We start from the raw sequence: 13314 nt of genomic DNA, 5'->3' as shown, positions 1-13314 counted from the left end.
GCATGTTATGACTCTTCTTCAACAGATTCTGTAAGGTTGACAATAATTACTGAATGGGGCGAAGTTCTCCCTGCCCCCGCCATGAAAACATCTACTAGTCCCTTAGCTTTGGAAATCACTAGGATCCCATGATCCTAGACATAGTACAGGAGCTACCAGAGCCAGCAGTACAAATGTTTTGCTGGGAAGGAGCCCCAAAGAGACTCAGCCTTCTGAATGTGCCAGCAACAGTAATGCCTGTGAGGAAAACAGAGGGTCATAATGATAATATTTACTTTGAAGCTGCTCAGGATTCCAGGCACAACTGGGTTCTGTTGAACTTGGAGAAAAAAAAAAAACATACAAGAGAAGCAGGATTGAGGCTCACTGAAGGAGAAGGGGACGGCCAGCTAGTATTCTATCAAGGTCAGTGGTCGATTGGGAAAGGCAGCTACTCACTTGTCTAGACAGGCTGCCAGCAGTGGTGTGCTTGTCAATGTCTCACAATCCGATGTCAGGAGAAAACTTGCCATGGTTTGCAGCACTTGCTGATTTCTGTGATGTCGTTATTCCCACAATAGCTGGTTTTTAGCTGCCAACTTGAGGCTGGTCAGAGCAAGGTCACAGAGCTAGGCATGACCGGTCCCTGTCCATAGTCTCCCTTGGCCAACTGGAGTTTCTAAGCAGTTTCCTTTTGGATACCTCCCTCTTGAACTCAGAGATGTTTCTCTTGCTTTATTCCAACATTTGGAGCTGGAAGAGACTTTAGCTCCATGTGACTTGTGAGCTCTATGCAAACAGGGATTGGGGCTGTCTTGTTAATTGCTGTATCCCTGGCCCCTAAAACTATGCCTGGCTCCTATTAGAGGCTTTGTAAATCTTTGTCTAATGATCAAATGAAGCAACATATCATGCCTATGGGATGCACTAGAGCATATTGGTTATAAGCATGGGTTATAAGCATAAGCAATGTCAGACTGCCTCGATTCACATGCTGCTGGCTCTGCCACTTACTACTTTATGACCCTGGACCAGTTACTTTGTCCATATTTTATCGATGAGGAAGGTAAGTTGCAGAGAGGTTGAGAACTGGGGCAAATTCACACAGCTGGGAAGTGGCTTGGTTAACCCACTTGTAAATTAAGGACAAATAATAGTAGCTACCTCATAAGTTTATTTTAGGGGAATAAATAAGGAAATATGAAGTATTTATGAGCAGTGCCTAGCATATAGTAAGTACTCCATAAATGATAGCTATTATTATTACTACTATAATCTGCTCGTTTTATGGAAAAGGAGACTGGGGCCCAGAGAGAGAAAAGGGCTCAACTGAGGTCACACAGCCATTTAGTGATAACCTGGCTGGGACTCTGCATTTCATCATTGGCAAGGACTTAATTGCTCAAGGTGCCAGAAGATACAAATATTAACATCAGATGAGGAAAAAGGCTAAGCTTTTCTTTATTACAGTGGTTTTTGACTCGGGATACAAAGATCAACATCAGACTATCCCAGGGAGTATAGTTTGAAAAAAAAGTATATTTCATAGTACGTATTTTAAATCATAATTCTTTTTTTTTTTTTTAAATCCATTGTTTCCAGAATACTATCTACATTAAGCACAGCGAGATGAAATCCTCTTGGATGGTGGCAGTGACTTAAAAAGGGTTAAGAAACCCTGCTGTCCATTATGAGGAGGGAGGAGGAAAGATAAATTGACCCCTTGGAACTCCTCAGATTTCCTGCTGGAATCTAATTTCCAAGTCCCCACCTTCTTGCTGACCTGATCAGAGTTAGGCCACATGTGTGTCCCTGCCCCCCACTGCCCACTCAATGCTGGGTCCAGGGCAGCGTGGGAATGAACAGCATCCTAGGCTCAGGTTAAGCCTGTGCCAGCCGTTGAGAGGGCCCACCCGACCCCCCACCCCAGGCTCCACATTAATGGAAAGCTGGAACAGGAATACTCAACAGCCATAGGACGAACTCACCTGATTTTCTGCCCTCTTCTCATGTTGCATTTATCATGATTCCTTAGACACATGCGGGTCCTTTTCTTCCAGTCATTTGTCATTGGGCATCTAATTTTCACAGCCCATTTGTGCTGGCAGGCATTCAGGTGGTCATTTTCCCTGCTGCCCCTCCCTGCTTCCCTGCCCTGCCTGCTGGCCTCCATTTCTCCAGCTGTGCAAACAAGGTGGGCCCCTCACTCTGTAGTTCTGCTCCTGAGACCTGTGTGAGTCTCGAGTCGGCAATACAGGAAGCTGCCCCCTCCCCTGCTCACTGAGAACCCTTAGGATCAGTGAACCAGAGAGCCAGCTCTGGGTGGTGGAGAGGCAGGGCCCATCACTCTCTAGCAGCTGTCAGGCATTCACAAAGACCTCATGGAACAGAAGAGGGGGTGGAGGTGGAGATATACACAAGGAATTCATTTGGCACATACAGACAGGCTGAAATGTAGCTTGAACCTCAGTACCCAGAGGGAGGGTGAGTTAGGGTAGAGGAGACACCTTTGTGTTCCAGCCCCAGAGATGCTGGCCCAGTTTGCAGTTAGCTGCACCTCTACCTTGGGCAGGGAGGGGGTGATACATTCCATTGCTTGGCCAAGTCTGTCACCTCCCCTTGCAAAGGCCTCACCTCACCAAATTTTTCTTGAGATCCAAATACTTCCTGTTCCTTTAGGGAGGAACAAAGGGGCTTCTTCTGGGAGAATCTTTGCTGTTAATAGGTGTAGCAGACCCGGGCTGGAAACATGATCTGTGTGAGGAGCCGTGTCTCTGCACTCTGGCAATCAACCCCATTAGTCAGACCTGGCTACAAAATTGGGCTGGGGGGCTGGGGAGTTAGGCTGAATTGAATGTTTTCCTTGTTCTCTCTCTCTTTCACCAATCTCTCCACACGCAGAAGCTCTCATCATCAACAGATACCTTAAAAAACACCTTCTGTATTCAGAGCTCATTTTTCGGGAGAAAAGAGGCGTGGAAGATACAAAGCTAGACGTGCCCAGATAGACCATTTGCAGTTATGCATTGTGCAGCTCTGACTCTAGCCTTGGACCGCTTTGCTGATACATACTGTCGGTCACAAGGGGGCATTTACTTGGCCAGGATTTGCCTAGTGCAAACCCACTCCTGCCTGTGTAGACAGTCAATGCTCACATCTCAAGGTTTGGAAGGGGAGAGGGGAGAAGAGGAGTGATAAGCAGAATGACAAGGTAGTCTAGGTATTCAAAGGGAAGTCCACGGTAATTGACAACTGAATCTTGTATTCCTGAATCACTTGGGATGGGGGCCCAAATACAGTCTGGATCCATAGAGATTATAAGCAGCTGAAGGGCTCAGCCCAGTTTGTGGCCTCACATCAGATGCTGAACTTCCGTGCCACCAGTTTCCCTCCAATGTTCTCATTCCCAGAAGACTCCTTGGCTCATGGCAGTGCCTTGACATCCCTTGGGTCTTCCAGGAATAACTTTAAAAAACCTTCACCAGTCCCCCACAACGCTTACCCCACTTGTCTCCTTGGTGTGAAAGTCAAGACTTTTGAAATTCCAATGGTTTAATTTATTAGTATCATGCAGCATATTAGTTAAACAAACAAATGACTGGTTTGTTTGAAATTTAAAGGGAAGAATAATTTGTGGTCTGCTACATTCTCTCCCTATTAGCTGAAAATGGTCTCATTGACAGCTCAACCCCCTGGGAGGAGCAGCTGAGGGATGCACAGTCTTCTCCCCACTGGGACACACATCTGGGCATCTGCAGAGCACTGTGTGGGCCAGACAGGGAGGTGATGTGGGTACTGAGAGAAAATTTATTTGATGAAGGACTGCTGTCCCTTTCTTTTAAAATGTAAAATAAGCTTTTAATTTTTATTACAAAAGCTATACACATTCCTTGTAGAAAATTTGGAAAATGCAGAAAAGCATACAGCAAGAAATGAAAACTATATAACCCCACCACCCAGGCCTAACCATTGGTAAGAGTATATTGTATTTTCTTCCACTCTTTTTCTAGGCACAACTCTACCTCTTCATCACTGCCTATAACATAGTTTCTTTTTCTAACTATAAAAACAATGCATACTCAATTTTCTAATAAAAAATATGAGGAATAGAAGGAAAATTACCCCAATTCCATTATTCTGAGATGACTACCGCTAATATGTTGGTGTGGTTCCTTTCAGTTTTTTTTTCACTTAACTGAGATCAAACAGTCCATGTAGTTCTATATGCTTTTCACTTAGTGTCTTGTTGTGTACACTTTCCCATGTCAATGAATATGCATCCAAAACATGATGTGGAATGGCTTCACATTCATCGTGTGAACGGACCGTAATTTATCATTTTGCTTTTCAGGAGAGACAGGTTTGGGCAAGTCCACCCTCATGGACACCCTGTTCAACACCAAATTCGAAGGGGAGCCAGCCACCCACACACAGCCAGGTGTCCAGCTTCGGTCCAGTACCTATGACCTCCAAGAGAGCAACGTGGGTCTAAAACTCACAATTGTTAGCACAGTGGGGTTTGGGGACCAGATCAACAAGGAGGACAGGTAAGGAAGGGGATGGAGTGGGGAGGCTGGTGGGAAGCCACGGGGAAGGGCTCACAACAAGAGTTTTGGAGAGACCGCAGATGTCATGGTCCTGCCTGGCTCTCCTCTCAGAATGGTGTGGGCAAGCAGCAGATACCTCACAAGCACCATCTCTACCCAGGGTCCCTGTCTAGAGCAACTGTTCTTCACATGCTTTGCCAAAAGAAGAGTGTCTTTACCGTATACATGGTTGAGGTTTCCATTTGGCAGGCATTTATTGAGCTCCTACCTTGTGTCTGGTACTGCTGTACTCTAACAATCTGAAAAGGAATAACTTTGTCTCTGCCCTTGAAGCCCTCACCGGGAAGACTGGTTTTAAACAAATTAGTTCCATTGAGTGTGATATGCTCTGTAAAGGACAGGGTACAAAGAAGTAAAGGACAAATTACAATGAGAACATGAAGGAGAGAGCAGTCATTTCCATATGGGGAGGTCAAGAAACCTTCACAGAGGAGGTGTCCCCTGAGCTGGTCCTTGAAGGATGAGCTATTTTGCTAGACAGACAGGGCAGGGAAAGAAGGGCATTCCAGGCAGGGGTAACTGCTTGGACAAAGGCAAAGAGATGTGGAACATTATGGCGTATTCTAGGGAACTTCAGCTTGCTCTGTTTGGCCAGACCAGAGGCAGAGTTACTGCGAAGCTAATGAAATGAAACTTAAGCTTCAGGGCCCTCACCTACACAGGCCCCTTCCAAGGCCTAATTTTTAGTCATAATGTTGTATTATCTTTCTTGGGACCCTTCAAATCATATAAGCTCCACAAAACCTGAGTCAGTCCCTGAGCGAGTGGTTGGAATGAGCTGGGGGAAAAGTAAGGGAGATGAGCCTGAAAAGGTAGCAGGAACCAGCTCCTGGAGGGATTTATAAAACATGCAGATGTGGAACCACTGAAAAGTTTTAAGAAGTAGAATGATGTCGTCTGATTGGCCTTTGAAGAAGGTTCTTTGAGATAGACTAGAGAGCAAGAAGAACAATTAGGAGACGATTGGACCAATCGGATCAAGGCCAGAGGTAAATCAAGTGCTGAGATAAGGACAAGGAGAGAGAATTGATCAATATTGAGTAGATAGAATCAACAGGACTTAGAGTGGGGTTGTGGAGGCAAAAAAGAATCTAGATTTCTGGCTTTGGAGAGTAGACAAATGGTAAGAGAGGTAACACAAGAGAACCAGCTTTTAAAGGAAATCAGTTGTTTTAGACATATTGAGTTTGAGCTGTCTATGGGCCTTCAAGAGACATGATGACCTTCAATGGTAGGCAGCTGAATATACAACACAAAGGTTAGAGGTCAAAAGAGGGTCTGGGCTAGAAATAGAGATTTGTGTTATCAAGGTATGGGTGATCTCTACCAACTGTGGACACATGTAAGATCACCCAAGGATCAGAGTTGAGCAAGATAAACACTGGGCTAAAGACAAAATCCTTGAGGTGTTAAGTCAGCAGATGGAGAAAAAGACATCCTGAAAAGCAAAGGAACAGAAATAAGTAGAGAGGTCGGAGGAGGTCTGGGGTATTTAAGAATGGTGAGTGAATGAGGGGTGGGGAGAACTCAGAGATGAGGATGTGATGAAGGCTGGGGCCAGGGAAAGCGTGGGGTCAGATACCATCTGCATTTAACTAGAAGTTACAGGGTTATCACAAGCACTCCTCCCAGAAAAGGCCATTCATCATTTTGAGCAGTGTCTGCTCATTCTTTGAGGATTCTCTTGCTTCTTAGATGAAGTGTATCACAAGTTCTCCTATTTCTTCCTTGAAGTTACAACAGCTACACCCATTTTCTTATAATTAATAAATATATTTAGCTTCTTAATAATTGAACAGATTTCTGTTTTCTATTTGAAATTCTAAACAAAGGACAGCTCTGTTTTTTATAGGCTTGCTTTTTGTGCTAATCTTATTTGGTTGAGAATAAATTAGACCCTGGGGAAAGGGGATATTTGGGTCACGATGTGAGTGCTTAATCTCAGCTGCAGATTGCTCAGGATTCTCTCAGTTAAATTTCTCACAGTTCTTAGTAACATACATTCAGCATATTTAACAATGGAAAACCCCTTGATGATGGTTTGGGAGGACTGAACTGATATGGCCCCTTAGAGGCTAATCTACTTCCATTATATTTGTAAGATCCTTATTGTTTTCCCTGATTATAAATATGATACATACTCATACAAAATCAAATATGGTAGTCCTCCTTGTCCATGTTTTTGCTTTCCATAGTTTCATTTACCTGCAGTCAACGCAGTTTGAAAATATTAAATAGAAAATTCCAGAAATAAACAATTTATAAGTTTTAAATTGCACACGGTTCTGAGTAGCGTCACAAAATCTTGCATCATCCCTGTCTGTCCTGCCCAGGATGTGAATAATCCCTTTGTCCCATATATCCATGCTGTATATACCACCCTCCTGATAGTCACTTAGTAGTCATGTTGGTGATCAAAACGGCTATCACAGTATCACACTGCTCATGTTCGAGTAACCCTTATTTTACTTAATAATCATCCCAAAACACAAGAGTAGTAATGCTGGCAATTTGGATATTCCAAAAAGAAGCTATAAAGTGCTTCCTTTAAGTGAAACGATGAGTACAGTACATACAGTACAGTAAGATATTTTGAGAGAGGGAGAGAGAGAGATCACATTCACATAACTTTTATTACAGTATATTGTTATAATTGTTTTATCTTATTATTGTTGTTCATCTCTTTCTGTGCCTCATTTATAAATTAAACTCTATCACAGATATGTATGTATAGGAAAAAACAGTATATATAGGGTTTGGTGCAATCTGTGTTTCCAGGCATCCACTGGGGGTCTTGGAATGTATTTCCCATGGATAAGGGGGGGACTACTGTAATATAAACTTAAATAAGTAGAAATGAAAAGCCTTTCTGAAACTGGGCTGGGAAGCAGAGGTGAAGTAATAAAATAAAAAGCAGTGATTTCTCCATACTGACAGGGCCATTTGGGCATAGATATATCAGGACAGCTGCATGGAAACAGCATCAGAGTGCCTGCTTTACCCAGGGTGCATGGATAGACAGAGCAGTGATGAAAGCCATATCTTGGGGAAAGCCACCATTGAAAAGATGCTGGAGCAAAAGGAACCCAAGAGGGAGACAAGATAGGCTGGAAAGGGGAATGCTTAGGAACTTAGGCTTTGGTCTCAGACAGACCTGGGTTCAAACCCCATCTTGATAATTATTGGTCCAGGGATCTTGGACAAGTGTTTTGTGCCAGTCTCAGCACCAGTGTTGTGGCTGGATTGCCCCTTGTGGTTCTTATTTTGATTGGAAGACACCCTCAGCAAAAACCACCAGGAAACTTTGGGGTAAAAATAGTTTATTATTCACAGGTCCTGTAAAGCAAAAGGTACACTGGCCAAACAGTGAGGTTGCAGGTAGAGAAAGAAAGAACACATGGGCCTGGGGTTCTCCTTTGTTTGGAGTTGAAATTGTGAGGCTAGGGTTTTGTGGGCTCATGTTTTATTCGTGAATTTAAAACATAAGAGCAGGAATTTAAAGTGTGGGAAGAGAAAGAAACTAGAAGTCTAAAAGGTCAGTTACGGAAATCAACAAAAATCTCTAAAACAAAGGAGCTTCCCCTGGGGGTGGGGGCATCCTGGCTCTTTATCTTTCTGTGGCTGGTCTTTGAAGTGGATGCCTCTTTGAAGTAGATGCCTCAGCAATCAAAGCTTAAGTCAGGCCCTTGCATTACGAAGAAGAAAAACCAACTGTCTGGGCTTACATTACAACACACTTAAATTCTCTGTGCCTCAATTTTCTCACCTATAAAGTGGAGATGGTAATAGTACTATCGACCCTAGCGGGTTGTGGTGAGTCATACTTTACATGTATGGCATATGAAACACTTAGTGCCTGGCACACTTAAGTAACTAATGAACAGAAGATATTGTTATGATCATAACTTTTATTGATAAAGAATCAAGGGAGAGTTGTATCACATATGGGAGAAAATGATGAATAGTATCCAGGAAGATAAGACCTGAAAAAATATCCATTGGGTTTGGCAACATGAAGGTCATTGACACATTTAAGAATAATTCCAGGGACATAGTGGGTCGAAGCTGGATTGCCGTGAATGAATGGGAGATAAAGAAGTAAAAGCATCAGAATACCGAAAAAACACACACAATAGAACAGAGAAGTGAGTCCAAGATCAAACTCATGTTTACATGGGAACTTAGCATAACTAAGTCAACAGGGAAAGAATGGACTTTCAAGAACATGTGCTGGGAAAATATGCCATCCATTAGGAAAAAATAAGATGAGACCCTCTGACACAAACGGTGACCAAAAAATAGATTCCAGTTGGATTAAAAACAAATTCTAGCACAAGAGCCCATAGGGGCCAAGCCTCATTTGAGTGATCAACCCACACGCAACAGATCATCCACTGCGGGCAGAGCCAAGACTCACAATTAGTCAGCCTAGGAGTCACTCCCACCTACTGACAAGCCAAAATCAATTAAAGATCAACTTTAACAGGACAATACACAGAAAACAACGGTTACCTTTGGAGCACACGCACAGGAGAACAGGCAAGTGGTGCAAGTCAAATATAAAGGACACATACTACATGACACATACTAAAAGATCACCCATAAAAAACCAAGAACCCCAGGTGATCTACCTAATCCATCGAAGCAAACACAGAGAGTCAGCCAGAATGGGGAAACAAAGAAACATGTCCCAAATAAAAGAACAAAAGAAACCTCCAGAATTGGAACAAAATGAAATAGAGGTAACCAACTGATCAGAGACAGAGTTCAGAACACTGACGATAAGAATGTTTAAGGACTCATCACAGATGGACTACTTTTGGGGCCCTAAGGAGGAGGACCCCATAATGTGTTCATAAGTTCTTTTATTTCTGTAAGACTTTGTAAAAGTAAGATATCTTTGTCTTTTTCTTAAAGAGCTCCCCCAAAGTTTATGAGCTTCATGTCTCTCCTATAAAACTTGTCCACCCGTGATGTTAATAATAAAAGCATTTGTTTGTGAAGAGAAAAAAAAAAAAAAAAGAAAAAAAAAAAAAGAATGTTTAAGGAGCTTAGTGATGACATAAAGAAGGATAGAGAAATCATAATGAACAACCAGTTAGAACTGAAGAATACAATAACTGAAATAAAGAACACACTTGAAGGAATTACCAACCAGCAGGTCAGATGAGGCAGAGGATCGAATCAGCGACTTAGAAGACAAGTTAGCAGAGATCACCCAAACGGAACAATGAAAAGAAAAAAGAATAAAAAACAATGGAAAATGGTTTAAAGAGACCTTTAGGGTAAGATAACATCAAGTACAACAACATGCGCATCATAGGAACACCAGAAGGAGAAGAAAGGGAGCAAGGGACCGGGAATATATTTAAAGTAATAATGACTGAAAACATCCCTAACCTGGTGAAGGAAACTGACATACAAGCCCAGGAAGTACAGAGAGTTCCAACCAGGATGAACCCAAACAGGTCCACACCAAGACAAATTATAGTTAAAATGGCAAAGGTTAAAGACAGAGAGAATCTTAAAACAGCAAGAGAAAGACAGTGGGTTACATGCAAGGGAACGCCTATAAGACTGTCAAATCACTTTTCTACAGATACTTTGCAAGCCAGAAGGGAGTGGCAGGAGGTACTCAAAGTGGTGAAAAACAAAGGCCTACAACCTAGATTGCTTTATCCAGCAAGGCTATCATTTAAAATTGAAGGAGAGATAAAGAACTTCCCAGAAAAGAATAAGCTAAAGGAATTCATTACCACCAAGCCAGCATTGCAGGAAATATTAAAAAGATTTCTGTAAGCAGAAGAAAGATGAAAACAATCTAACTATAAATAAAAAATGGCAATAACTACATACCTACCAATAATCACTTTAAATGTACATGGATTAAATGCTCCAATCAACAGACATAGGGTGGCTGAGAGGACAAGAAAGCAAGACACTTGCATATGCTGTATACAAGAGACTCACTTCAGTTCAAAAGACACACAGAGGCTGAAAGTAAAGGGTTGGAGTAAGAAAGTTCATACAAATGGAACTGAGAAAAAAGCTGGAGTAGCAATGCCTATATCTGACAAAATAGACTTTAAAATGAAGGATATATTACAAGGCAAGTTGGGCACTACATAATAATAAAGGGATCGATCTGACAAGAGGACATAACCTTAGCAAACATCTATGCACCCAACATAGGAGAACTAAAATATATAAAACAGATATTGACTGACATAAAGACAGAGATCAACAGTAACACTATCATAGTAGGGGACTTCAACACAGCTCTGACAACAAGGGACAGGTCTTCCAGACAGAAAATCAATATAGAAACAACCAGTTGGATTTAACTGATATTTTTAGAGCATTTCACCCCAAAGCTGCAGAATACACGTTATTCTCAAGCACACATGGAACATTTTCCAAGATAGACCACATGTTAGGACACAAAACAAGTCTTGATAAATTTAAGGAAATTGAAATCATATCATTTGTCTTCTCTGACCACAGTGCTATGAAATTAGAAATCAACTACAGGAAAAAAAAACTGGAAGACACACAAATACATGGAGGCTGAATAACATGTTACTAAATAATGAGTGGGTGAACCATGAGGTCAAGGAAGAAATTAAAATCTATCTCAAGACAAACGAAAATGAAAACATGATGACCCAAAATCTATGGGATGCAGGGAAAGCAGTCCTAAGAGGGAAATACATAGCAATGTAGGCCTACCTAAAGAAACAAGAAAGGGGCCGGCCTGGTGGCTCAGGCAGTTAGAGCTCCGTGCTCCAAACTCGGAAGGCTGCCAGTTCGATTCCCACATGGCCCAGTGGGCTCTCAACCACAAGGTTGCCAGTTCAATTCCTCGAGTCCTGCAAGGGATGGTGGGCAGCGCCCCTTGCAACTAAGATTGAACACGGCACCTTGAGCTGAGCTGCGCCCTCCACAACTAAGACTGAAAGAACAACAACTTGAAGCTGAACAGAACCCTCCACAACTAAGATTGAAAGGAAAACAACTTGACTTGGAGAAAAGTTCTGAAAGTGCACACTGTTCCCCAATAAAGTCCTGTTCCCCTTCCCCAATAAAATCTTTAAAAAAAGAAAAAGAAAGAAAGAAAGAAAGAAACAAGAAAAATCACACATCAACAGTTTATTCTTACACTTAAGGAATCTGGAAAAAGAGGAGCAAGATAAGCCCAAAGGGAGCACAAGGAAGGAGATAATAAAGATTAGAGCAGAAATAAATGAAATCGAGACCAAAAAAAAAAATACAAAAGATCAATGACTCCAAGAGCTGGATTTTAAATAAGATAAACAAAATCGACAAATCTTTAGCCAGACTCATCAAAGAAAAAAAAGAGAGAGAGGACCCAAATTAATAAAATCAGAAATGAAAGAGAAGTGACAACAGACACCACAGAAATACAAAAAAAATAAATAAATTAGAAATTACTATGAGCAACTATATGCCAACAAATTAGACAATCTGGAAGAGATGGACAATTTTCTAGAAGCATACAACCTCCAAAGGCTAACTCAAGAAGAAACAGAAAACCTGAATAGACTGACTACCACCAGGGAAATTGAATCAGTAATCAACAAGCTCCCAACAAACAAAAGCCCTGGACCAGATAGCTTTACAGGTGAATTTTACAAAACATTCACAAAACAATTATCACCTAATCTCCTCAAACTATTCCAAAAAATCTAGAAGGAGGGAAGGCTCCCAAACACTTTTTATGAGGCCACTATCACCCTGATCCCAAAATCAGACAAAGACATTACCAAAAAAGAAACCTATAGGCTAATATCCCTAATGAACATAGATGCAAAAATCCTCAACAAAATATTAGCGAACAGAGTTCAGCAATGCATTAAAAAGACAATACACCATGATCAAGTGGGAATCATTTCAGGTATGCAAGGATGGTTCAACAGCCACAAATCAATTAATGTGATACACCACATTGACAAAATGAAACAAAAATCACATGATCATAACAATAGATGCAGAAAAAGCATTTGACAAAATCCAGCAGCCATTTATGATAAAAACTCTTAAGAAAGTGGGAATAGAGGGACCATATCTCAACATAATAAAGGCCATATATGATAAAGCCACAGCTAACATCATACTCAATGGGGAAAAGCTAAAACCATCCCCCTTAAGATCAGGAACAAGGCAAGTTTGCCCACTTTCTCCACTTCTATTCAACATAGTTCTGGAAGTTCTAGCCACAGCAATCAGACAAGAAAAAGAAGTAAAAGGCATCCAAATTGGTAAGAAAGAAGTAAAATTGTCATTACATGAAGATGACATGATACTATATAGAGAGAACCCTAAAGACTCCACCAAAAAACTATTAGAACTGGTAAATGAATTTAGTAAAGAAGCAGGGTACAAAATTGATATTCAGAAATCAGTTGCATTTCTATATACCAATAATAAAATATCAGAAGGAGAAATTAAGAAAACCATCCCATTTATAATTGCTTCAAAGACTATAAAATACCTGGGAATAAATTTAACCAAAGAAGCAAAAGATCTGTACTCAGAAAAGTATAAGACACTGAAGAGAGAAATTAAAGAAGATACAAATAAATGGAAACACATACCATGCTCATGGATAGGAAAAATTAATATCGTTCAAATGTCCATACTGCCTAAGGCAATATACAGATTCAACGCAATTCCTATCAAACTACCAATGACATTTTCCACAGAAATA

At 41.2% G+C, this 13314-nt stretch overlaps 1 protein-coding gene across 4 annotated transcripts in view; it reads left to right on the top strand.

Moving 5' to 3' along the window:
• SEPTIN6 (septin 6) overlaps nt 1-13314 on the top strand; it is a 70109-nt gene that overhangs the window by 16503 nt on the left and 40292 nt on the right. For all 4 annotated transcript variants that reach the window (XM_019717026.3, XM_019717028.3, XM_019717025.3 and 1 more), the window contains exon 3: nt 4331-4526. In XM_019717026.3, coding sequence (XP_019572585.1) covers nt 4331-4526 — 196 coding nt within the window. The remainder of the gene's footprint in view (nt 1-4330; nt 4527-13314) is intronic.

Source organism: Rhinolophus sinicus, chromosome 18 (assembly GCF_057876585.1).
Source record: "Rhinolophus sinicus isolate RSI-liver-muscle chromosome 18, RSI-T2T, whole genome shotgun sequence".
NCBI classification, from domain to species: domain Eukaryota; kingdom Metazoa; phylum Chordata; class Mammalia; order Chiroptera; family Rhinolophidae; genus Rhinolophus; species Rhinolophus sinicus.
This window is presented reverse-complemented; position numbering and strand designations above follow the sequence as displayed.